Raw genomic sequence first — 25,787 nt, 5'->3', positions numbered from 1 at the left:
CCGAGTCACCTGTGGGCTCCATTCTCTCTTCTCGCTACACATCCCTCTGGAGCGAGGCGGGGCCAGGCTGGAGGGAGGCACACAGGACAAGGCACACAGTCCACGCTGGCCCGGCCAGTTGGGCAAGACGGCAGCGCCCGCCTCCGCTTGGCATTTGCTCCACTGTCCCTTCAGTAAACACAGGCCAGGTCAGCGTGGCCTGAGGGCGTGGCGACAGTGACGCCCCGCCGGGGAGAAGGACAGCACCGCCACCGAGGGCGAGTGAAGGGCAGGGCGAGGGGCCCGCGGCAGCGTCGGGAGCCCTGCAGACGGTGCTTCCCGGGGGCCCTGTGGACGGTGCGGCGCGGGAGCGCCCGGCCTCATCACCTGGCCTCTGAACAAACATCGGCGCCCCCGGGAGGGGCCGGGGTGGGCGGGGGTCAGGGGCGAGCGGGCGGCACAGCGGAGCGCGGGGGGAAGGTGAGCCCAGGTCACAGCGAGGGGGTCCCAGCTGTGATAGCCGCCACCAGAGAAGAGAACGGAGGTGAGGCCACCGAGACGCCTCATCAGCCGCCACATCCGTCATCCAGGCTCGGCTCGCGGGGAAGGCCTGAGCAGCGGCAGGAAGGAGGCTTCCTCTCCGCCTGCCTGCCTCTCTCTGCCCAGCCCCCCTGCCTGCGGAGACGTCCACTGAAAATAAGTGTCAGGTTTAAATGTCACCAGCGCCACTGTGTTTCTGAGGGCTGGGACCTAAAACTTGGGAACCGGCATATTGAAAATATCTAACTCCATTTCCAGGAGGACATCTGAGAGCACCGTGCACCAGGGCACCTGGAGAGGCAGTGAGCGAGTCTCCGTGTGGCCCAGTGGGCACACGCGCCCGAAGAGGCCGCGCGGGGGCAGGAGCCGCCTCAGGCGACAGACAAGACTGCACTGAGGGAGCGCACGGCAGACGCTGCAAAGGACGGGGAGAGAAGACCCCGTGTGGACCGTTCCAGGAAATGGAGGAGGAGAGCAGACGGTCCAGTAAATTTCCTATAAAAGATGTCAAACATCAAAGCCAAAGAACGATCTCCTGACGCTTCAGCAGAGCCGCAGCTCAGGCTGTTCGGTGAGCATGGCTGAGTCTTACCTGAAGGGGCATCGGCTGGGGTCTGGCGGCGTGGATGCTGGCCCAGGAGGAAGCCACCCACCCTGTGAGCCAGCGCGTACGCTGTGGGCCACTCGTCTGCCACACAAATTGGCCCTTTCCCAGGAAGGGGGCCATTGAGCAGCAGAAGACCCCACAGGAGGCGCTGCTGGGAGAGGGACCCCCTTAGGGGCTGATATGGGGGGACGCCCACCCTAGAGGAGGCGGTTCCCAAGCAGACACAGTGGCACCTGCTCACCTTGAACTATCCAAGGCCTCCGTCATGTGCAGCCCACAGGACAGTGCCAGCAACACAGGAAGGGGCCACCTGGTCCCTCACCAAGTACAGAGCAGCCCCCGCCCCACCTCCACCAAGCACAGAGCAGCCCCGTCCCACCTCACCAAGTACAGAGCAGCCCCCTCCCCACCTCCACCAAGTACAGAGCAGCCCCGCCCCACCTCCACCAAGTACAGAGCAGCCCCGCCCCACCTCCACCAAGTACAGAGCAGCCCCGCCCCACCTCCACCAAGTACAGAGCAGCCCCTGCCCCACCTCCAGACAGGTATGCCCTTGATTTGAAGAGCTAAGGATTTACTGCCATCAAAAACACCCTCAGAACGAACCCACGCTGGTAAGCATGATGTCAAATTCCATACATCGTGATGTTTTAAAGATGATTTACGCTGAAGCCTAACGTTGTTGTTGTTCCGCCGTGTCAGACTCTCTGCAACCCCGTGGACTGCAGCACGCCAGGCCTCCCTGTCCCTCACTATCTTCTAGAGTTTGCTCAGACTCATGTCCACTGACTTGGTGATGCCCTCCAACCATCTCATCCTCTGTCACCCTCTTCTCCTCCTGCCCTCAATCTTTCCCAGCATCAGGGTCTTTTCCAATGAGTCAGCTCTCCGCATCAGGTGGCCAAAGTATTGTAGCTTCAGCTTCAGCATCAGTCCTTCCAATGAATATTCAGGGTTGATTAAATTTAGGATTGACTGGTTTGATTTCCTTGCAGTCCAAGGGACTCTCAAGAGTCTTCTCCAGTGCCACGATGTGAAAGCGTCAATTCTTTGGCGCTCAGCTTTCTTTACGGTCCAACTTTCACATCTGCACATGACTACAGAAAAACCATCGCTTTGACTATGCAGACCTTTGTCAGGAAAGTGACGTTCCTGCTTTTTAATACTCTGTCCAGGTTGGTCGTAGCTTTTCTTACAAGGAGCAGTGTCTTTTAATTTCATTAAGTATATAATATACAAGGTAAAAGAAAAGCACATATATGCGAATGGATAAATGCGTTTTCACAAACTCATCGTAACAGCTGATGGCCAACATCAACCAATCTTTAAAATAATGAGAAAATATGAGACAACATTGGGAAGAAGAAACAGTGGCCAAGCGCTAACAGCTCTGACTGACAGCACTGGACGCACCACTGACTTCTGCTGGTCTTCACGTCTACAGCTAATCAAAGCAGACAACTTCCGAGTGAACCTTCTCATCTAAAATGCTATACACGGAAACAGGGGCTGCCTAACTTCAGAGCAGTGCACCTGGACGCCATCATCAGGGAGCGCTGGTCTGCTGCACTAAGATACCATGTGAGGGGGGAAAGGCCAGGCGTGGGCTCGCCACTTCCCAGCAGGGAGATGCCCGGCTGAGCTGAGGGGTCTGCATGCTCTGCGCCCAGCCCAGCCCAGAGGGCAGGCGGGCCTGGTGTCCACCCACTGCCCAGCACCCCGGGCAGCAGACAGCCTGCATTAAGTGAGGGCATTTCCCCTCTCCACTGCGGGATGCGATTCTGATTTCTGACTACGGCAACGGCTTAGTCTTTTTCTGATCGTGTTAATCCTTGGGCTTGGGAATGAGACCTCCTCGCTGGTGCTGGTGGTGTGCACACTCTCACACTTAGCGAACCACACCGGGTCTGTTACATTAGCCGTCGCCTCCATGCGATCAGAAGCACAGAAGGGAAAACACACAAGCAGTATTTTTAAAGATTGTTCCAGGAGCCAGGCTGCCTGGTTTGGGGAAATGCAACGATTTCTTCAGGTCAGTTTCTGCTCACTGACCTGGGCCTTTCAGCCTGTGCAGAGCTAGTGAAATTTAAATGCAGGACCAGAAGGAATGATAAATGTGAAGTTACTCATGGGCTAAGCAAGAAAGTATGCAGTGGCAATCCTCCTAAAAACATCAAATATCTAGGCTATCATAAATGGAACTTTGCAATAAACTATTTTTCCCCCAGGTAATTGACTACTGTAAGCCAAGGGTTCTTGAGGAAAGCCTTGGAAAGCCAACAAACATGCTGTGAGACCCATGATAACTCCTCAAGACCAGTCCTCAGTAATCTCAACAGAAATACAGAATTTGATCATTTGGAAGATAGCTGAAACTGCTTCTGAGAAATTGCACAGGCACGCTAAAAAGTCTATTCAGATTATTACTTCAGTCACAATCATCAGATTATAGGACGAAAGTAATAAAAAGTCATATATGAACACATATAATGTGGCTATTAATAGTTTATTAGATTTTTTAAAAATCCTTAAAATTGAATATGGTTGTATATTTAAATACCTGGGTCACATAACAGGTATAAAAACATTCAGATCACTTCCATTGAAATCACCATGCTTTTCTCTAGAATTTGTTTAAGGTATATGCTATTTCATTATTTAAGTTCATAAAAAACAAAGTGTTCATGTCCAGAAAGTAAGCAGCAATATAGCACTGTGTGCTGGGGAAAGCCGAACTTTCTGTCGATAGAAGCCTCAGGTAAACACAAAGATGAGCTATACGAAACAGCAAGCTCTGCTCGGCACAGACAGCCTTGTTTTCCACTATCACAGTTTTCCAACTGACATCTCTGATTATGTTTGCATGGATCGCACAGTAATCGGGAGTTACCGTTTTGTTTACGAAGTTTCTAAATAGCCAATTTCAGATCCTCAGTAAGGGAAGTAAACATATTACCACAGGAAAAAGATGTCTGGTTATTTTTGGTCTTCCATGGTGTCTTTTTTTCCCAACTTCATAATCAAATTTCTACAGTGGCTAATATTGAGGTTAAAGTTGTGCAAAAGCATGGTCGGGTGCCTGGTTTACATTACAAGCTATTCCTTGTTGTCTGTTTCTAATGCGGTATTTTGCTAGGATATGTCGAGAACTGGTTCACGCTGCACATTCCCTTTAATGTAAGTTAACCAAGCACCCTTTTTTGGATGGTTCCACTCGATCGTTCAGGACTGAAGGAAGGACTGAGCAACTTGCTGAGGCGAGAGCCGCTCCGGAGGAGCCCAGCTCTCCCGAGGAGCCCAGCTCTCCCGAGTACAGGTGCCGAAGACCCGGCTCTCCTGGGTTCCCTGGCCTGACATGGACACGTGCGGTGTAAGCAGACACTGGTTTCAGGACAGCTTTTTCTGTGTTGAGGGCGCCTTGACTTTGTCCCTTTTCTTCCATCTTTCTCGGTTAAAGTGCAGCCTCTGCGTGATTGCAGGCCCTGCAGGCAGAGGCTGGGCATGCAGAGCCCGACGCCCAGAGCGCGCGCGCATCCTGCAAACCAGGTGAAGTCGCTAGGACGCGCGCACGCCCGCGCCCCTCCCGCGCCCCCCCGCGCTCCCCCCGCGCCCCCCCGCGCCCCCCCGCGGCCCCCCCGCGCCCCCCCGCGCCCCCCCCCGCGCTCCCCCGCGCTCCCCCGCGCCCCCCGCGCCCCCCCGGCCCCTCCCGCGCCCCCCCCGCGCTGCCCCCGCGCTCCCCCGCGCCCCCCCCCGCGCTCCCCCGCGCCCCCCCCGCGCTCCTGGGCGGGCAGAGACCCGGGAGCCGCAGCCACCAGGCACCACACCTGGGCTTTCTATCAGGCCCTTAATTAATCCTCAGTGAGAGCCGAGCTATGACATTTCGACTGGGCAGGCTCCAGCTCTGGACAGGCCGTGATTTATGGCGACGGAGTCTCCACCGACTGTGATTTATTCCAGCTCTGGGGCGAGGGTGAGCTCGGAACAGAGCCGCGCTGTTCAGCACGGAACACGTGACGCAGGGACAGGCCCTCCAGGCTTCGGGACAAAGGAGCAGAGGGGAATGGCCTCAGGGAAAGCCATTTCCAAAAAATCTAAGATTCAGTGACGCGCAGTTGTATGAAACAGAACAAACACCACCGTGGATGAGAGAGATGGGCTCCTGAAAAAGTGGCTGACCGAGCTGGGGCGGCGCTGGGCCTCCTCTCTGGGAGCAGGACCACTCAGCCCTCCCCTCACCCCTTTGCAGCAAAGCCTCCTCCTGGATGGAGGTAGGGAAGGTCTCCCGCGCTGACTGTCTCAGGCAGACACAGTAAGTCAAGAAAAGGCGTAGCTGTGTGATGAAACCAAGGAGTCACCAGGTTTAACGAATGAATTTGCATCTCTTGTGGGAAGACCGCTCCCCTGGCTGAGGTCTGGACCCTGCGCTCTGGGTGCCAGTCCCTGCTTGAGCTTAGCCACGGTGACCCGAGTGCCAGCGAGATGCCAGCCTGGCCCGGTACAGCACCCAGTCCTTGGTGGGAGCCTCACCCCAGGGGCTCTGCCCCAAGGCCCCTGCTTCCCAGCTGGAGGGAGAGAGCCCAGAGCACACAGGGTCCTGGCCCAGTGTTGCAGGGAAGACACGGCTGACGAAGCAAGAGTGTCAGAGACCCATCAGAGGCAAAGTTACTGTGCCCCTCGAGGGGAGGCGCCAAAGGAAACTGGGCTGGGAGCAGAGGGAAGTCCCCGAGAGGTGTCGGGGCCTGCCTGCGTGCCGGCCAGCCTGCGAGTGGCGCCTGCCTGCGGAGTCTGGGCTGGTGCTGCCACGCGCTCTGGGGAAGGTATCTGGCCACACTGCACCTCCTCTTCTTCTTCACCAAAACGGGGATAAAAACACTTGCTCTGCAGGGCTGGGCTTTGTCCAACTCCCCGACGCTGGACGTGGGGCACTCCGGGTGCCGACAACAGGCGTGGGGCTGCCAGCGCCCCTGCCCTCAGAGGCGCACTCCGCTCTGGAGCGGGGGGTGGGTGGACCCTCCAGAGCCGATGGGGACCGCCTGCAGGGAGGAGGGGGCTGCGAGTGCGCCCACTGCCAGCACCCAGGGGCACCTGGAGACAGTGCTCTTCACCCGGGGCCGCTGAGGGACAGCGCTGGGCCTGCAGGCCGGTGACGGCGACGGGCGGTGCCATGCCGTGAGCAGCACACTGGAACTTCCGGCCCGAGCGGCTTCCCAGGGGCTCGCTGGGAGGGGCCGTGTGGGTGCAGGTCCCCCTCCCGCTAGGGGTTCCACTGGGCTGGGATAACCCAAGAACCCCCAGCTTCTCAGGGATGATTTAGGCCAAACCAGAACCCTAAGTGCTGTAAGTCAAACAGCCAGACATGCATTTTGTCACTGAAGCCTATTCCAATTTTTACGACTCCTTAAAAACTCTACAGTTAAAGTTTTACCTGGACGCGTCTGTTCACTGATGCTGGGAGTCTCCGCATCTCAAGGACATGCTGGTTTCTCGGAGGTTCTGAGGAGGCTGGGGGTTGCAGAGCTGGGCCGGGTGATGCTGCCGATCCTCCAGACCCTCAAGCTCTGACCGCCGTGGGGTGAGAGTCCCAGGTGTGTATGACCCAAAAGTGCGTATCCCGGGATTCCCCTCCTCCCTCCCCCCCTTCCCCGCTCCACCCCACCCCTCACCCCCCGGCTGTGCTGGGGAACAGGGGGCTCGGTCCTCCAGGAGCCCCTCTTGGTCACGGCAGGCCGGCAGGTCCAGCCTTCAGGTCTGGGGCTTCCTGAGGCATGGCCACAGGGCCCCTGCTACTCAGCAAACACGTGTCCAGCTGCACCCGGGAAGGGGGGCCAGGCGGGGCGGGCCTGCAGCTGGCGGGGGAGAGTGGCCCCTGGCCCGACCCCTGACCCTGGACGGTGCGGAGCGGCTCTTGGCACCGGCACTGGGGCGCTGGGTCCACGTGCTGGGGCCGCGCCGGTGCAGGAGAGCTTCCTTCTGTGCTTGTGGGTTCTCTACCCCAGGACCCCAGGCCTCTAGGGGAAGATGCCCCTTGCCTCTGCACCAACTTAACTCTGCTCCCCTGGCCCCGGGTGGCTTAGGGCTCCATATGCTTGGGGATGGATGGCAAGCCTAGCGCCACAGAGTCCCACAACCCAGTTTCCAAAGCTGGATTTGACAGACAAAGGTGGCACAAGGCAATATATTGTGACCTACGAATAGAGAGAGCTCTCTAAAATAATTTAAGTTTTAAGAAACCAATAAAAAAACAGTAGTAAAGTATTAGTTGCTCAGTCGTGTCCAACGTTTTGCGACCCCATGGACTGTAGCCCGACTAGGCTCCTCTGTCCATGGGATTCTGCAGGCAAAAATACTGGAGTGTGTTGCCATTCCCTCCTCCAGGGTAAAAAACCAATAACTGTGAATAAAAAAGGTCTTTCTGTTCATCACAGGGAATTATAGTCAATACAGCTTTAGCCACTGTCCCGTGATGAACCCCAGTGGAAAAGAACATGAGGAAGAACACACGTACACGCACGGCTGAGGCGCTCTGCGGCGCAGCAGAGACCAGACCACACTGCGAACCAGCTCCACTTCAGTAAGACAGGCGTAGCCGAAAGAAGCCGGAGGCCGGGTGCCTACCTCGGGCCATACGGCACGGAAACAAGGGAGTCGAACAAACTCTCCTGGGGACGGTCTGCCTTAAAGGGGCCTTCTGACTGGACCAGGAGAGCGCTTCCTTATGGAGCTTTCCCCAGCGAGCAGGCCAGAGTGCCCGCAGAGCTCGTGCCCACGACCTGCTCCAGCTGGAGCCGGCAGGCCGGCCCAGGGCCAGCGTCACGGTCCCTCCCCCGGGGCCGCTGCGGCCTCGGGGGACCCACACACACAAGACCACAAACAATCCGAGATCCGTCAGGGCCGTCAACGGTGCGTCATGCGCCCACATGTTAGACACACTCCCCATCGACAAGGACACAGCATGACTTTGCATGCATTTCTTGTCTGCATTTCTTGACAGTGTATTAAAAGAGCAAAGTCATCGCTTTGCTGACAAAGGTCTCCATAGTCAAAGCTATGGTTTCTCCAGTAGTCATGTAGGGATGTGAGCTGGACCATAAAAAAGGCTGAGTGCCAAAGAACTGATGCTTTCAAACTGTGCTGGAGAGTCCCTTGGACTGCATGGAGATCAAACCAGTCCATCCTAAAGTTAATCAACCCCGAATATTCATTGGAAGGAGTGATGCTGAAGCTGAAGCTGATGCTGAATACTTTGGGCACCTGTGTGAAAAGCTGACTCACTGGAAAAGCCCCTGATGCTGGGAAAGACTGAAGGCGGGAGGGGAAGGGGGCGACAGGGTGAGAGGGTTGGATGGCACCACCGACTCCACGGACATGAGTTTGAGCAAGCTCTGGGAGACGGTGAAGGACAGGGAAGCCTGGCGTGCTGCAGTCCGTGGGGCTGCAAAGAGACAGACACGACTTAGCAACTGAACACCACCAAAATACATCTCTTATATTTTCACTTACATGTTTCATGTAAGGGTTCTCTTCGCCAAGTCGTTGATAAGTTGACCGGTTTTGTTTGGAACTTCCTTTGGTAAAAATATCTACTGGAATGAAAAGCTTTCTGTGAGATGCATGCGATGTGAGCTACGAGACAGACTTCAGTCACGACACCCCCAGGGTGGGAGCCACCCGGCCAGCAGCTGGGGTCCTGGAGGTGAGCCCTCAGCTGCTCAGCCGCGTCTCCCCTCCCTCACCTCCTCTTCCTGCTCATCACTCTGACCCTCCAACAAGCGCCCGGTCAAGCTGCGTGTGCCCCCGGGCTCTGAGGCTGCAGGGGCGGGGTGCGGCAGGCGGGCTGGGCAGGGCTGTGGGCTCGCGCACAGCTGGACATGTGTCCCAGAGAGCAGCAGGGTCCTGTCTCTTCATATTTTTAAATAGCTCAAACTTTGAGCAGAAATTCAAGAATCAGGAGTCCTGGGTTAAAATCCCAGGTTTGCCCCCAGACTCCTGGCTGACCCTAAAAGCAAGCCATTTTCACCCCAGGGGGGCTAAAATATCCACATCTCTGTAATTAGCAAACCTATACCAACTTCTACCCAAACATGGTTTGAGAGGCTTACCAACAGAGATGTGGTGTAAATGGAAAGAATGATACGGATTCACCGAAAATCCAGGATATTAGTCACACAAGGAAAGCTGCTCCTACGAAAAAAGAGCACCCTAGGAGCTTGTGATGTTCCCTCTAAACAGACGTTCTGAGTTTGTAACCAGGCAAGTTTGGCAGTCTTCAAAACCATACAGAAAGGTGCAGCTAAAATGTTCTCCAGAGTTAAATGGATTCTTGGTCTGAAGTTAAAGCACTTAAGTAGAGTAAATTAAGTTAGCCCCAAATTCCACTTGACAACTGGGATTCCACCCACTGCTGAACTGCCTGACGGAACAGAGTCACAGTGAATCTGTCTGGTCTGAATCAAAGCCCCAAAGGTATATACTCTGTCCTTATGGTTAATCCTGTGTCAACAACTACATTCTTCCTAAGGTCCTTTACTTAAAAAATTCTGGGATTCTCTGGATTGCAAAAGGATCTGCTCTGAGGGTTTTCACGGGTGGCCTGGTGTGGCTTCTGTCCCCAGGAAGGCCGGTGGTGCGTGCTGTAACCTCGCCGGTACTGGCTGCAGCCACTCTGGGGGAAGACTGAGGCAGGGTCTCAGCAGCACAGGTCGCTGGGCGGGGGCCCCATCAGCTCCCCAGGGGGACAGGACAGGCCACCGACCACCGAGTCACCCAGTCAAAGGGCCACATGTTCAGCACACAAGCACCTAGGCTTTCTCTTCCAGAGATGCCCTTCTTCAGGACTGTGTGAATGTAAGAGCTGGTTTTAAAATATGCAGCTTGGAGCGAGAGGGCAGACCATGATTCTACAAACCTACCAAGCCCCCCTGCAGTGACCGCTGTGGTATGACCTAAATGTGGGCAACCCAGAAAGTGGATCACCTACACACAACACACACTGGGCCGTGAAGCCTTAGCACAGGAAAACAAAGAGGTAACACGTCTCGATAACTGTGTATTTTAAACACATCTAAACGGTATTTTGGATGCAATGGGTTAGATAAAATATTAAAATTAATCTCATTTTTTTTATTTTCTCAAATGCAGCTACTAGAAAATTTTAAACTACTTAAAATTAAATGGCTCACATGTGTGGCTTGAATTACTATTACTATCCAATTATTTCTATTGGATAGCCATGTTCTAGAACATCTCTTACCTTGGCATGGAAAGAGAAATAAATGTTAGCTTAAATGTGTCTAAATTAACCATGAAAGTTGAATAAAATGGCATTGGGCTGTGTAAGTTGTTTCATTCAGGGATCTCGTGGCATCAAAACAGGAAGGCGTAGTCTGCATCACTAAAGCCAGTATAGACTGTATACCGGATGGTCTTTAGGCTTCAGGGAAAGTGTCTGTCAGGCTGGAACCACATCCTCAGATTCTGAACCTTCTAGTGCACGCGACTCCAGCCCCTCCCACTGAAGACGAGAAAACCAAGACTGGGAGTGTTTGCAGCTCCTGGGTCAGAGTCAGCAGCTCGGGGCTGAGGGGCACATGCGTCAGGTCACACGGGCCGAGAAACAGCAGGTACCAACACTCAGGATTTCACGCTCCATTTGGAGATAAATTCCAGGAGCACATATTTTATTTTACTAAAAACAGCTCATGAGGTGAAGGCCCTCTAGGAAATATGATACAAGTATTTCTCTGAATAATTATTAGCTTTAAAAAACTTGCTATGGGAAAAATGGTATCCTGCTTTTAAGAAAAATCATAATAACTCTGGAGAAAGGGCAAGTGATTAACTTTACCACAAGAAAGCTCACAGCATCAGCCATCACCTAGAACTGCTCCACATGGTTCCTGCCTATCGCAGTGGCAGGCTGCTGAGAGAGCACGGCCTGGCTTATCCGTTCATCCCCGTGGCAGAAGCCCCATCCTTCAAGGTGGTCCAGCATGGGACGGGTTCCCAGAGCCCAGACCCTACAGGCAGGGACACAGTGAAGGTCACGTTCATCTCTGACACCAGGACGACGGTGGTGCACACCACAGATTTGATCTAGGTGGCAGACAGGGCCGTCCGAGAGCAACGTTTCTAAGAGTCACAGCTTTCCCTGTGTGCGGATTCGCGTAGCCAGAGCCGGATACCATCTCCAGGGACCCGCCGGTGTCTCCTGCGCTGCCCGTCAGAAAGCCCAGCTGTGCTGTCTCTCTGGACCATCAACACCAAATGCACAGTCGGGCAATGCCCCACATCCCTACCATGGAAAGTAACTTTTCCTCAAATGAAAACTGGAGTATTAACTGCGCCCACTGGGTTTGGAGAACGTTTCCCATCCCAAAATAAGCTTCTAAGCACAGAGACAGAAACGATAACTCTGCTGATAACTGTTTTACCACCCTCTGTCAAATTAGGGAAAACGGCAGGGGAAAAAAACAAACCCAACCCTTATATTGTCATTTCTGTGTGCCTGTTCTTTCCACCATTTAAAACGACGGTGGAGCTGGCCAGAAAGTGAGCCACAGGCAGGGGGGCGACACGGCCTCGTGTCTCACCAGCTCCTTTTCCAGGGGATGGAGTTACCACTGATGAAGGAAGGTACCACACGCGCACGTTAGCAGCATAGCCCACCCGCTAAAGGGTGTCACTGCTCCCTGTTAACTTGCATTGGTCTCCATTCTCAGCTTTCGCCTTCTCTTGAAATAAAGATGAGCATCCCGTCACATCTGTGCACCTTCGAGCCGTGGCATTCAGGCTCAGCGAGGCTGGGAAAACACCATGAACAGCCAGCTCTCGGTGCGGGCTTTCTTTCCACCTCTCCAAACCCCTCCTTGTTGTTGTTCAGTTGCTCAGGCGTGCCCAGCTCTTTGTGATCCCGTGGACTGCAGCACGCCAGGCCTCCCTGTCTTCACTATCTGAGAAGTCCTAGACTGGGGGGAAGGACTGGGGTGTCATAGCCCTGTTCCTCCAGTGTTGGTCGTTCTGAAGCACTAACGTCACTTGAAGAATCCTGGAGAAGACTCTAATTAAATCCGGGTCCTGCCCACATGCCAGGCATTACTTTACACACTGCTCTTATGCACTGAAATCTGTGACAAGAACTACAAAAAGAGAGAAAAAGACGCCCAGGCTGTCTTCTCTCCATAGCCTGTGGATCTGAGCTGCCAGGTGATATGGGGGTGGGGCAGATGAACAAAACCGTTATTTTGTAAAAAAAAAAAGGTTTAATTTGCTTCTAAAAACAATGATTTTATATTAAAAGTAGCATTTTAGAAAATGAAAACCAAGTGCACATGTGCTCAAAGCAGTTTTCGAAGCAGGACTATTACAACATAAAGACGCAGTATTGCGTCCACTATGCAGGCATCTGCGGAAACACGTTCACTGCCCAGTGGCCGCTGCCTGCACTGGAGGAGACCAGCCTTTGAAAGCAGGTTCACCCTCTCCACGGTCACGGGAAACAGGAACCGAGTAGCGAGTCTCCTCCAGTCTGACACTTACTGTTACTATTTATTGTTACCTTGAGTCTGTCTTGTTGCTATATGATCCTTTTAGAAAACTGGCTAATATATATATTATAGTTCATGTATATATTTATTCTTGTTTAGTTGCTATGTCGTGCCCAACTCTCTGTGACCCCGAGGAATGTAGCCTGCCAGCTTCCTCTGTCCATGGGATTCTGCAGGCGAGAATACGGGTGTGGGCTCCATTCCTTTCTCCAAGGGATCTTCCCAACCCAGGGGTTGAACCCGTGTCTCCTGCATCGCAGGCGGATTCTTTACCACCGAGCCACACAGGAGCTCGTGTGTGTGTGTGTGTGTGTGTGTGTGTGTGTGTGTGTGTGTGTGTGTGTGTGCAAACAAAAACCAGAATATTTTTCAGACAGAAAAAGGAATGAACTCTTGCCATTTGCAGTAGCACAGATGGACGTGGAGGGCGTTACACTACATGAACAAGTCAGACAGAGAAAGACAAATAGCGTCTACCCTCACTCAAATGCTAAAAGATACGGCAAGAACAAAAAGGGACCGACAGATACAGAGCGCAGGCTGGTGGTTGCCAGGTCGGAGGAGGAGTGAGGATAAAGGCAACAGCAATGGGCGAGGGTGGTCAAGAGCCACCCCTTTCCAGGGGTGAGACAGGTGAGGCTGGGGCTGTGGCGGACGGCAGGTGAGGCCGGTCAACACGCCGTGCTGCACCCTTGAAAGATGCTCAGAGTAGATCTCAGACACTCTCATCATAAGATAAAAAAGCTGTAGCTGTGTAAGGTGGCAGAGGCTACCTGGGCTTAGCATGGTGGCCATTCTGCGGCATATACAAACACCAGATCATGACGCTGCGCATTCGAAACTAACACAGTGCTATATGCCAGCTAGCTCGCAATTAAAAAAAAAGCAAAAACAAAAACTACTGTTACCTGACCCTAATTTAAGAAAACTTGTACTGCTGTAAACACGTCCAGTCCAGCCACAGTCACCTCAGGTGGCTGACAGGCAAACTTGGTAGCTCCGTATCTAAAAGAAATTTTAGAAGCAAGGTTTCTTCCTCAAAGAACAGAATGCTGTAATTCTTTTTAAAATTCTTTTTCAGTTACAGAAAAAAAAATAACACTGTGTCAAAAATGACAACAATATGCATTTTTTTCCACCTTGGAAACTTAAGACTTGAAAGCTGCCCATAGTGTAACTTTTCCAGTGTTCCAGTTGAGTCCTGAGACCACCAGAGTAACAGCGTGCTCAGAAACCACAGGGCCGGCCTGGCTGGAGTATACACACGGCCGCCGGGGACCGGAAACGCAGCCAGATGGTTCTGCTGAGGGAGGCACTTTTCTTTATAAAACCAAAAAGGCAGTAATAGGTCAAACACAAAAATGCAGATACGGTAGAACTGAAAGCTAGCGGGGAGACTGATGTCAGTAAGACAAGCACAGCTCTGTGCGGTGCTCCCATCGACAGCAGTCGGTGGAGGCAGGGGGACGAAGGAAGGAGAAGCAGCCCCGTCGGCCCAGACCAGAGACCGCAGTGGTCCGGCGGGGCCGCCAAGGCCTGGACGCCGACCACACGCGAGGGCGTTAGACTGGGCGCTTACGAAGGAGCACAAAATCAGCAAAGGTGGACCGACGTCCCAGGCCTGAAGGAGACACAGTCCGCACACGGGCTGCTGGCCTGTCCATCTCACCCCACTGTCCGGACCCCAGGAAGCCCTCCCGGGAAGGCACTGGACACGGGTCTGGGCAGGGTTGGGGAGGCACGGCGGGGATGGCAGGGTGCGGGCCGAGAGCTCGGAGCCGCCCAGGCTGGTCAGAGCCAGGCCTCCCGCGAGCAGGCATGTGGCCCAGGCAGGCCCTCCTGGGAGAGAGTCTTGGGAGGGGAAGACCTGCCCCCACGAGCCCCAGCAGAGCAGAGCAGGGCAGGGTGGCCACAGGCCAGGGCTCACCTGAAAGTCTGCAGCCTTCTCTTCTGGGCAAGGGCACAGGCCGGGGGTGGGGGTACTCAGGGGTCGGGAGGGGCCACAGCCACCCTGGGGTCACTGGAGGGGCAACGATCTGAGAAGCGTGGACTTCCAGCCGAGAGGAGTGGCTGGACTGAGAGGGGAAAAGAGCTGCAAACCCCTCCCTTCATGTCTAACATGAGACTGCGTGGCTGGCATGGTTCCCACGGAAGGTGGGGGCAGGGGAACAGGGCTGGGGCCCCAGGGGCTCTTGCGGCGAGGAGCCCTGAGGGGCACAAGGCCAGGGCCTCACCCTCCAGACACTGAGACCCCATCAGAGATGCACTCGGGTGAGGGTTCAGGAGCTGCCGCTTCACTGGAAAGAGAGAGGGAAGGGAGAGAGGGGAGGGAGTGGGGAGGAGGGGGTCAGTGTGCTGGGAAGACGAGACCCCCGGAAGCACCCCCTGAGCCACACAGCCGCTTGGAGACTGCCGAGGCTGTAAGCTGTGGGCAGCTGCGCTGGAGCCGGGCTTGCAGGGCTCAGGTTACCGGTGGCCCACGCCCCGCCGCCCGCTGCCGCCGGTTCCGGAGCCGCCCGCGGACGGTTCACTACAATGAGGCCTTCAGCTGCCGCTGACAACAAGCAATGGAATTCAAGCCACCTCGGCCCTTTCTTCCAACTTCTCCCTTCAGAGTTTCTGAAGATAAGGATCAAATGAAGTGATTTCTGTTAAACCTGTATTTCCTGTACGGAGCTGATACCTGCCCCAGATGACAGGACGGTACAAGTACTGAGCTAACACGTGCCGCAGCGGAAGTCCCTGCTCGGCACGGCAGGCCGCCTCCCCTCTCTGCCCAGCTGCTGCGGCTTCTTTCTGAGCCGGGTCTTCAGGCCTGGGCTCGGTCTCTCGGGGCAGGGCGGGACGGGGGTGGCCCAAGCCAGCAGCACAAACATCCCTGATTCCTGGGGAGGGTTGATGCTGGGGGTCAGTGCAAAACACAGCCTCTACATCTCATAAGAAGGTCTAAAGGCACCAAGAACCCACCCTAAAAGGCCACGCGGCGTCACAGTCAAGCCAGGCCTGCGGGCCAGGACATCTCCATTCAAAGCCAGCGTTGCCCTATGAAAAATGCACATAATAATTCCTGCTCTCCTCACGGTCTGACATTTGTCAGGAGAATCACATCCAAAGATGGAACTGATAAAGCACCACACAAACACAAGAGGATAACCCTCGGGGCTTAAAAAAAAAAAAAAAAGTCCAGTGAAAGCACTTTTTATTTTGTTTTCAGTCTGGTGAAAGCACTTTTTGTTTCCAAACTTGAAATTTAAGATTCAGTAAAAGTCAGCAAGTAATTCTTAAGCCAGAGGAGGCACCATAAGAAAGACCACGTGGAGCCACAGCGAAGCCCAGCCCGTAGCCTCCGTGCCGCCACGGCAGCATGGCAGCGCCTCTGCCGCCCGGGAGGGGCGTGGGGCCCACGGACGCGGGCCCAGGCTGGCCAGGCCACGGCCACGGCCAGGGATGCGCCCACCTCCCAGGCTCTGCCTGGCGGCCCCCAGCCCGCCCACAGGGGAGCCAGCAGCGGGACAGGCCCTCGCTCCAGCGCCCGAGTTCTGATCACAGGAGGAGGGGAAGGGACGCTCGGAGAACCCAAGGTCCTGCAGGACGACCTCCCTTCTCACCGCACTTCAGAGATTCCTATCGCCACTTCTGCCAAAGAGCTGCCTACGAGTCATGAAGTCAACTCTTATACAAATCGAGAAACAAAGACAAATCGTCAGAAAGTGAGCACTCATCTGTGTGTGTGTGGCAGGGCGGGCGGGGGGGGGGGGTGGAATGGAGAGAAAGTTTCCAACAGAATCTGCGACAGAAATCTTGCTTTATCAAAGAACCCTGCATCAGCGGTGCGCTTGGAAACTGGGAGCACACGCTGAGGGCCCCACAGCGCCAGAGGCCTCTAAGGAGCGAGTGCCAGTGTTAGAGTCACGCTGCGGGCCACTGATCTTACACACTAAGTCTGCGATTTTCAAAGTCTGTCTTATAAATCAGGGCCAACGTGCCATTCTGTGCTTTCCATCGCTCGGATACCCTTCTTTTAAAAATAGGGATCCCGTCTAGTGATAGCGCTGATAGAAGCCAGAGGTCCTCGGAGACTCACCCAAAACGAGAACACGCGAGCACTGCTCCGCGATCCTTCGTGGCCAGCGTGCAGTAAGAGAGAAACCTGCTTGAGCACGTTTGGCTGGGGTCAGGAAAATCCATCACAACTGAACCTAAATGGGCTAAGAATGTGTTCTGTGGAAAATGTCTGATGCTAAGTACAGGAAACAGTGCTTTAGAAGTAAGAGAAAGCAAACACATCCCATATTTTTATGAATCCATTTTTATACACGTTATGAAGAAATAATTGACAGGGAGGGTCCATTCCTTCCACGTATTCACAGGGCACCTGTTCTGCAACAGGCGTTCTGTGATGCGAGATTACAAGTAAGAGGGACAGACCCCAGAGCGTGGGGGCGGGCCCAGGTAGCCAACCTCATCCTTCCTATGTTTGTGGAGGAGGGATTTCATTCTCCGAGACTTCAGGTCTCAGATTCTGCATGAAGTGATGGACAGTGAGGTAGGCTCACCATTTTCTTTGAGAAAGTGCAGCAAAAGTGGCCTGAAATACTTTCACGACTCAGAGGCAGTGGGGGAAGCGATACCACACAGCAGTTCTGTGTCTTTCTTTAGGGTCTTCACTAGTGACACCTGCGTGAGGCTTTGTCAGCAACACCGACCGTCCCACAAATGGTTTCTCGATCTTGCCTTCAGGTAATTCTGCTTCTGTAAAACTTTGCTTGTGAATTATCTGGGCTTCATGGAAGCCCCATCCATGATTTTCTTTGCTAAAATGAGAGGGGGTCTTGACTAGTCCTCCCAGCTCATCCCCCTGGGCACCGTGAACTTGTGAGTAGGATACAACCACGGCCTCTGGAGCCACTCGGAAGGCCACATGTAAAACCTTTTGGAAATTTGGTTTCAAGAGGATGATGGCTTCTGCAGACACTTGAACCACAATAAGGGTTCAAGAACTCGGAACAAAGGCAATACATTATCCTGAAACTATTTAACCAGCAAGTCAAAGCGTCAGCCATTTTATTTCTGCACAACAAGAGTGCCCAGCACTGCCGCCTCCTATACAGTCATCTCTAAGTGCAGGTGATGTCAGCCTTTACGAGCGGCAATCTCACCCGTATTGCAGGAGAGTCTCGTCATTGCGATTAAATAGCCAGTTCTCATCATGGGCGGAAGCAGACAGGAAGCGGGTGCCAGCAGGGACAGATGGGAAGGGAAGGAGCAGACACGGGACAGAGTGCAGCCAGGGGGCAAGAGAGGTGGGGCAGCCACCCAGGGACCCTCATCAGACCCTTGAAATAAGAGCGAGTGAGCCTCACCATTCATACGGTCATCTTCAGGAACAGACCCATGACTCTCTTGGGGACGAGGGTCACCTGGTGACCCACGCTGTGCCGACACTGCGTGGGGGTGGGGTGGAGGGCGGGGCCCAGGCCGCTGCTGAGGGCGGGTAATTCTGCCCCTGAGTAGGTGCGGGGCGTCTGCCCGGTGTGGCATCTGCTGAGCCTACGCTTTCCTCCTCTCCACGCACACGTGCACACGCGCACCCGTGCACACACGAACCCCTTTGCCAAGAACGGCTCTTCCGACGCAAGGTCAGATATCCCAGTCTTCCTCTGTACGACACAGCCGAAAATCCGACCCTGCAGTGTCTCTGATCTCCATGCTGGGACTTCCCTGTGGATGAAAACTTGAGGAGTAACCCAACCCATCCTAGAAGCTTCATCTGTCAACATGATGACGTAAACAGGACCTGCAGTTTATGGGGTGTGGGGACCATGGCCTCTCCTGGGGTGTCACCCCCAACCAATCAAGACCTGGCCAAGGAAACCTGGCTATGGTGACCTTCAGCATCTCTGCCCGGTATGGCCTGGCTAGCGACCCGGTTCAGAGACCAGCGACTCTCAGAGACTCAACCCTGGCAAGGAATCAACTCCTCTCCTGAACATGAAGAAGAGATGCTGCAATGAGCCAGTTCCCCTTAAACAGTCTCAGGGCGCCCACACAGCATCCCCTCCCAGATCTGTGTGGATGAGCGCAGGGTGGAAACGCCTGCAGCAGCCTGCACGCGGGGCGAGGGGCCCGGAGAGAGCGGGCAGCTCCCCCAGGGTGGCCGCTGGGCTCCCGTCCCGCTGGAGGCCTCCGCTCTGCTGGGTCTCCGTCACCTGGGAGCACAGCCCTCGTGCTTTCATGTACTCAAGGTGCAGCTCCGGCGCGCGCACGGGGAGCCAGGCCTGAGGACAGGCTGTGCTGAGGGCATCTACACAGCTAAGAAGATGAAAGTGTTTTACAGTTTGAACTGTCAGCTGACCTCATCCCAAAAGAAACGCATGTTCACAGAACCTGGGTGCTGGATATATGTGGCCATTCCTAGTAAAATCCATTCAACAACTCTGCACCTTTACCAATGCTTCCAATAAAATGATGAGAAAAGGTGTAGCTGCACAGGACCTGTCTGCTCTGAAGCACGACGTAGCTAAATGCAGAAGTCAGTCTCCACTCCAGGTTGAAATACCTCTTACCCACTCAACTAACGTTTAATCATCTTGATCTCAGAGACGAGACTATGAAACAGAAGTTAACGGATCTGAATCAGCAACAGGAAATGGCTTTGTATTAATTGTCGGGAAAACGTTTACAAGACAAAGAGATTCCCATCATGGACGTACAGCATGTGAAGGCGACTGCTATTACGTCCTTTCCAAAGATCAGTGATTGATGCACGAACCTTGCCGAGACTGAGGCAGAGCCCACTAACCCAGTCGAGATCACCACACCCAGTCTGGCAAACGCTCTCTGCTCCTCTTCTCTGAAACCCGTCCACAGATAAAAGTATAAGCTGCTTAACCTAGAGACTCATCGATATATTTATGCACAAATGAGAGGGATTCTACAATTAAAGCATGTGTGAGGAGATGCTATTATGACTTGTTTGATCTCTGCTGGCTGAGGCTTCTCAACTCTAAGACTGATTAGAGTGCCAGGATCTAGATATGAGTTAATCAAATGAGGCTTCTGTTTTTTCATTTTTAGGCTTGCTGATTTTAATTTTGGCCACACCTACTTTGACTCATAAGTCTGTGAAGTAGCCTCATTTTAAAATGGAATTGCAAAGGATGGTCCTATTTCTTAAAATGGGGATGAAAGTGATGAATTTTTATTTAGTGATGACACTTTTTTGGAAATCATGAAATGTCAATCTCTTTCAGAACCTGTAAATGAGAAAATCATTTTTAGAGCAGCACTGTGTGTTACTGTCAGAGCCCAAGGAGCCCAAAACACGCAAAGCCCACCTGTGTCGGGGCACAGACTAGGCCGTGGACACCCAGGGATGACTGGCCCTGAGCGTGCATCCCTGGAATCCAAAAGCATCACACTGTCCCGAGGAGCCAGGCCCTCCTGCTCTCACACCTTCTCTCCCGAGCAGTTTAGCACCTGGGGTTGCTGGACTGACACGTCTCATTAAGGAATCTTAAAAATGACATCATTTGGGAAGACCTTTGAAGTCTTTGAGCCTAGATGTTTCTGAAATACTTCCCTGTTACACAAACACAGACAGGGGTCCTTTGCGCCAAGATCTGCGTGACCCCCAGAGCCGAGGTGCGCTTGGCATTTTGGGCTGAAACGACCCCATGGTCCCCACACAGACCCACTGAGCTCCCAGAGGGGTTTTCATTACTTCTGTATTTACCAAATGGTCTCATGCATTTTTGTTGGATTTTTCTGGCGTGTTTTCCAAATGCCATTTATTTTTTCCCCTGACTGAAAAAGTTTATATGTACTTGTTTCAATACATGGAAAACACAGCAGTCTAGAGAAGAAAATAAACGTAACCAGAAATAAGCATCACTGACATTTTGATACACTGCTTACTGCACTATCAAGATCTATTTCGGAGTCCAACACACACTCCTGTTGCATCCCAGTGCAAAAACGTAGAGTGGAACGAAATTTGATCGATCTGGTTCCAAAACTGCAGAACAAGACTTTGGATAAAGATGGATACCTTCACAGCCTTCTAAGTAGCTGTAGGTATTTGCAGAGAGCTAGAGGGTTATATGCCAAAATGACAGTATTGAAAAAAATTATTATTTTTACAAAACTTGCCTCGTAGTCTTAAGAAGGTGAGGCCATATATGTAGACGAAACAAAATTTCAGGTTCTTTTATATCACCTTTCGCCCACTGTCTCATAGTTTTTCAAAGTGTGGACGTCTGTACTTTTTTAATGCAATGGTCTTAAAATATATCCAAGGGCCACCATCACAAAAAGCTTCACTGTGTTTACAGCTTGGAAGAACACATGCAAACGACCTAAATGTTTCACTGCTGAGCAAAGCGTTGAATCGGAATTTTGGGGCCATAATACAAATCACAATTTAGGCGTTCAAGCACGCAACATTTCAGTCACACACAAAAGCGGTAACATAGCGGAGCTGACCTCTGTGTTGGCAAGTGAACTCTTGTTTGCTTTCTTTTCGAAATGGTCAAGTTTCTTTTTGAACCACATCAATGAACAAGGAAGCCAGATCCGGTTCCCCAGAGGCATCGCTGGGGGCAGAAACAGTCCTGCGCACAGGAAATCAGTGGGCACCTAAACAGGCACCACGGGCTCCGGGGCAAACACCCCGTCACCAACACGCTCCTTCACGTCTCGCCACGGAAACTCCAGACATCAGCAAGCATGCTCATCCCGGTGAGGCAAAAGGCAACAAACTGTTCACAGGAAAACCACGCTATTTACGTGTACATTAAATAACGTACGTAACCCAAACCGGACCTTAACGTGCATGTTAATCCCGAGACTGACGCCTGGATCCCCTCTGACAACACCCGCTGCTCCGCAGCAGCATCCCTGCTCACGTCTCTCTCGCGTTCCTTCTTTAGTGGGCAGAATTCACGGGTGGGAGTCACGGGCTGCCCAGGGCTGGGGGTAAGCAGGGTCTGAAGCAGCAGACACCAGGCTCTCTGAGGACAGCACTCAGGAGCCAGCGGGCGTGGCCACACCAGTGAAGGGCGTGCTCACGCCAGTGAAGGGCGCGCTCGCAGACACCGGCAGTGACACCAGGGCCAGCGGTGTTCCTGGGAGGCCTGGACGCTAGTCCTGCTCGCCAGCAGGTCCTCTCGCACGCCACCACCTGCGTCCTGGGTGGGGTGAGGGAGGAGGCACGCGGAAGACACTCCAGAAAGGAAACAACACCATGTGCTTTCTGTCCACCATCCAGCCCACTGGCCAGCATCCTTGTTTTCAATAATTAAAACAACGCCCGTGAGGGACTCCCCCTTCCAGACTGTGCAGAACGGCCTCACGCACCGCTGACCATGGGCCAGCAGGGGACACAGTGTGAGCTGAGACACAGCTGCATGAGCACGGCTGACGCGCTGCCCCCTCCAGGCAGCCCTCCCAGGAGGCCTGGCACTCGGACATGCAGACGCAGATACTTAGAAACCAGAATGCATCGGTTCCTACCTCCACATAGTCCTTGGCGTGGCCCCAGTCTCGTTTGGCATCCAGATTCCCCAAACTGAAACATTCCAGTTGTCCAAGGTGAATCTTAGCTACTGAGCGGCTAATTTTTCGAGTAACAAAATTAGCTCCTAAAAGAGACAAAAGATGTATTATCAGTCTAGTGATTTCGACATTTAACAGTTTGGTGAACCAAACACAATCCGAGCCTCTGGGCATTTCTTCCATCCCCTCCCCCCTCTAAAACAATAACAAAAGTAAACGACAGAAACCACTGGCCGTCACTTAGGCAAGATCAGGAGCCCCATCGAGCGCCACGCCGGCTCCGCAGCTGCGGCGGACACTGTGGCGCCGTCTTGGCAGGCCCCGTGTGCTGCTGCGACACGTGAGCAGACCCCAGGCCAGAGAGCAGCTCTCGGAAGGCCAGTCTTTACACAAGAGTCCACAGGGCTGGACGAAGGGAAAGGCCAGAATCTGTAATAAGACCACCCTGACTTTTTAAGAACATAAACATCATGTATCCCTATTAATAAGACTATTTCGGGGTTCATGTGTAGAGAGAAAGGAGACTAATCTTCCTCCCAGGTGTGACCACAGGAAGCAAACAAGAAATGCATGTGGCTGCTGGAAGGGGGGTGGTCCCTCCTTTATCTAAAGAAGGTGGAATCGATGCTTTTGAGCTGTGGTGCTGGAGAAGACCCTTGAGAGTCCCTTGGACAGAAAGGAGATCAAACCAGTCCATCCTAAAGGAAATCAACCCTGAATATTCATTGGAAGGACTGATGATGAAGCTGAAGCTCCAATACTTAAGCCACCTGATGGAAAGAGTCAGCTCATCGGAAAAAGACCCTGATGGTGGGAAAGACTGAGGGCAGGAGAAGGGGGCGACAGAGGAGGCAGCGGTTGGATGGTGTCACTGACTCGATGGCCGTGAACTTGGGCAAACTCCGGCAGACAGGGAAGGACAGGGAGGCCTGGCGAGCTGCAGTCCCTGGGGCCACAGAGTCAGACACGAGTCAGTGAATGAACACCAGCAATGGTGGCTACCAGGGCCAAGTCTGAAGCTGCAAGACTCTCTGTACTTAGTACAATGTCAACGTCTAAATTCACCCAAGTGTTATCTGCAGGACAGCATTTCTGAATTCTCTATAAATATTTTGAAATGATCAGATGAAACGTATCCTACCCGAAAGGAACGAAACAGCTTTAATGTTCTCTGGTCTTTAATGAAAGCCTCTATCCACTATTAAAAGATCACAAAGAAGGAGAAAATTAAAAGGCACTTCTGAGGCAGCTTTATCTATGTCCCCACATCTAAGTAAGGTTATCACAAAGCTACCAAAATCTCAAGGTAATTAACAGGCACGTGAGCTGGTCAATGGTGGCGTCACACAGATTAGACAGATGGCCATCATAACTTATCACATTTCAGTAACTTCAGCTTTGTTCCTCTGCAGAAGAAACAGGGAGGTGAGTGTTGCGACAAAAGCGTGGCCTTCTTGACAGACTGAGACAGAGAGAAGGGGGATTCTTATACGTAGGTTTTCTCAACTTTGGCAAGAAGAGCCCAGCACAAGTTCAGAAGCACAGCAGCCTCGCTGCGCAACCTTGGCGGGCTCATTTACGCCAGGCCCGACCGCGAGTGACGGTGAGGAGCTGAAGCTTCAGTCTCGTGGGTGGTAACAGTGGACTTTAGGAGGTGCAGCTGCAGCTCCACAGGGCACTGCGTAGTGGACACAAGAGCTCCTTCGGAACGGAGCCTCTGCATGTGACGCGTTTAACAGGCACAGTCCTGTTCAATCTGCTCTCAATTGGCAACTTCTAATTTACTACTGATTTAAAGTGACAATTAAACTTAGGCTTGGTGTCTATCTTCGTATTTTGGTGTCAGGACTCTGCCATCATCCTGCAGCTCCGTGGATAAATTTGTGATGTCAACTCACCTATGTTACATGAGTTAGTACTTCCTTCTTTGAGGCCCAATGGACATGGACACACTGCGTCTCTGTATCTGTTAATAGCACACGGACATTGGGCTGTTCCCACCTCTCGGCTGTTGTGAAGAGTGCTTCAGCGAACGTGGGTGCACCCTTTTCTGTGTGGGGATCAAGTGTTCATTTCCCCTGGAATCACTGCAGATGGTGACCGCAACCATGAAATTAAAAGAGGCTTACTCTTTGGAAGGAAAGTTATGACCAACCTAGATAGCATATTCAAAAGCAGAGACATTACTTTGCCAACAAAGGTCTGTCTAGTCAAGGCTATGGGTTTTCCAGTGGTCATGTATGGACGTGAGAGTTGGACTGTGAAGAAAGCTGAGTGCCAAAGAATTGATGCTTTTGAACTGTGGTGTTGGAGAAGACTCTTGAGAGTCCCTTGGACTGCAAGGAGATCCAACCAGTCCATCCTAAAGGAGATCAGCCCTGAATACTCATTGGAAGGACTGATGCTGAGGCTGAAGCTCCAATCCTTTGGCCAGCTGATGGAAAGAACTGACTCACTGGAAAAGACCCTGATGCTGGGAAAGACTGAGCGTAGGAGGAGAAGGGGACGACCGAGGATGAGATGGCTGGATGGCATCACCAACTCGATGGATATGAGTTTGAGTGAACTCCAGGAGTTGGTGATGGACAGGGAGGCCTGGCGTGCTATGATTCATGGGGTCGCAAAGAGTCGGATACGACTGAGCGACTGAACTGAACTGAACTGAGGGCAGCTCCATGGAGCTTCCCTGGTGGCTCAGCACTAAAGAATCTGCCTGCAATGCATGAGAGGCAGGTTCACTCCCTGGGTTGGGAAGATCTCCTAGAGAAGGAAATGGCAATCCAGTACTCTTGCCTGGGAAATCCCACGGACAGAGTGAGCCTGCTGGGCTACCCTCCATGGGGCTGTAAAGAGTCAGACAACGTAGCGCTTGAGCGCAGGGCAGCTCCGCAGCGAACCCACCGATCGGCCGCCAGGTGCCTCCACAGCCGTTCACCAGCTGCGTGCTCACAGCAGCCACTGGGTCTCACTCCTCCACGCCCTCCCCAACAACTGCACGGTTTCGTCTTTCTAATGACAGTCGTCCTCGTGGGCACTTAAGTGTTATCTCCTTGCGGTTCTGACTTGCATTTCTCTGACAGCTAATGGCACTAAGCACCCACATTTCCATGTACTTATCAGCCACTGGTGTATCTTCTTTGGAGATATGTCGAATCAGGGTTTTTGTCCAACTTTTAAAGGACAATGTCACTGGTCTTTTTAATCTTGAGTTGTAAGAGTTCTTTATATATTATGGGTCCAAATCCTTCATCAGACATGATTTACAAACATTTCCTCTCATTGTATAAGTCGTATTTTAATTTCCTTGATGGCATCTATTCACACACAATTATTTTTTTCATTTTTGTGAAGTTCAATTTGTCTATTTTTTTTTTTTTTTTGACTGTATGAGCTTTTGGTGTTACATCCAAAAGGGCGTTGCCTACCCAAGGAGAGTCTTGAAGATTTTCTCCTGGATGTTTTACGCCTTTCGTTGATTTGGTTCTTAAATGTAGGTATCTGACCTGGTTCCAGTTCATCTATGTATGGTGAGGAGAAAAGGGCCCTGCTTCAGCCCCCTGCAT

General features: G+C 52.8%; 1 protein-coding gene and 1 long non-coding RNA gene across 6 annotated transcripts in view; both read right to left on the bottom strand.

Annotated features, from left to right (window-relative positions):
* Positions 1 to 25,787, bottom strand: part of GMDS (GDP-mannose 4,6-dehydratase) — a 419,605-nt gene that overhangs the window by 196,893 nt on the left and 196,925 nt on the right. For all 5 annotated transcript variants that reach the window (XM_027958723.3, XM_042237513.2, XM_042237510.2 and 2 more), the window contains exon 7: positions 22,183 to 22,310. In XM_027958723.3, the coding sequence (XP_027814524.1) occupies positions 22,183 to 22,310 (128 nt within the window). The remainder of the gene's footprint in view (positions 1 to 22,182; positions 22,311 to 25,787) is intronic.
* LOC121817439 (uncharacterized) lies at positions 1,597 to 6,736 on the bottom strand. The gene is made up of 3 exons (XR_006057346.2): positions 6,552 to 6,736; positions 4,951 to 5,161; positions 1,597 to 4,661 (listed from the first exon to the last, which is right to left on the bottom strand). It is a non-coding gene; the product is annotated as an uncharacterized LOC121817439 (long non-coding RNA).

This window comes from Ovis aries, chromosome 20, assembly GCF_016772045.2.
Source record: "Ovis aries strain OAR_USU_Benz2616 breed Rambouillet chromosome 20, ARS-UI_Ramb_v3.0, whole genome shotgun sequence".
NCBI classification, from domain to species: Eukaryota; Metazoa; Chordata; class Mammalia; order Artiodactyla; family Bovidae; genus Ovis; species Ovis aries.
This window is presented reverse-complemented; position numbering and strand designations above follow the sequence as displayed.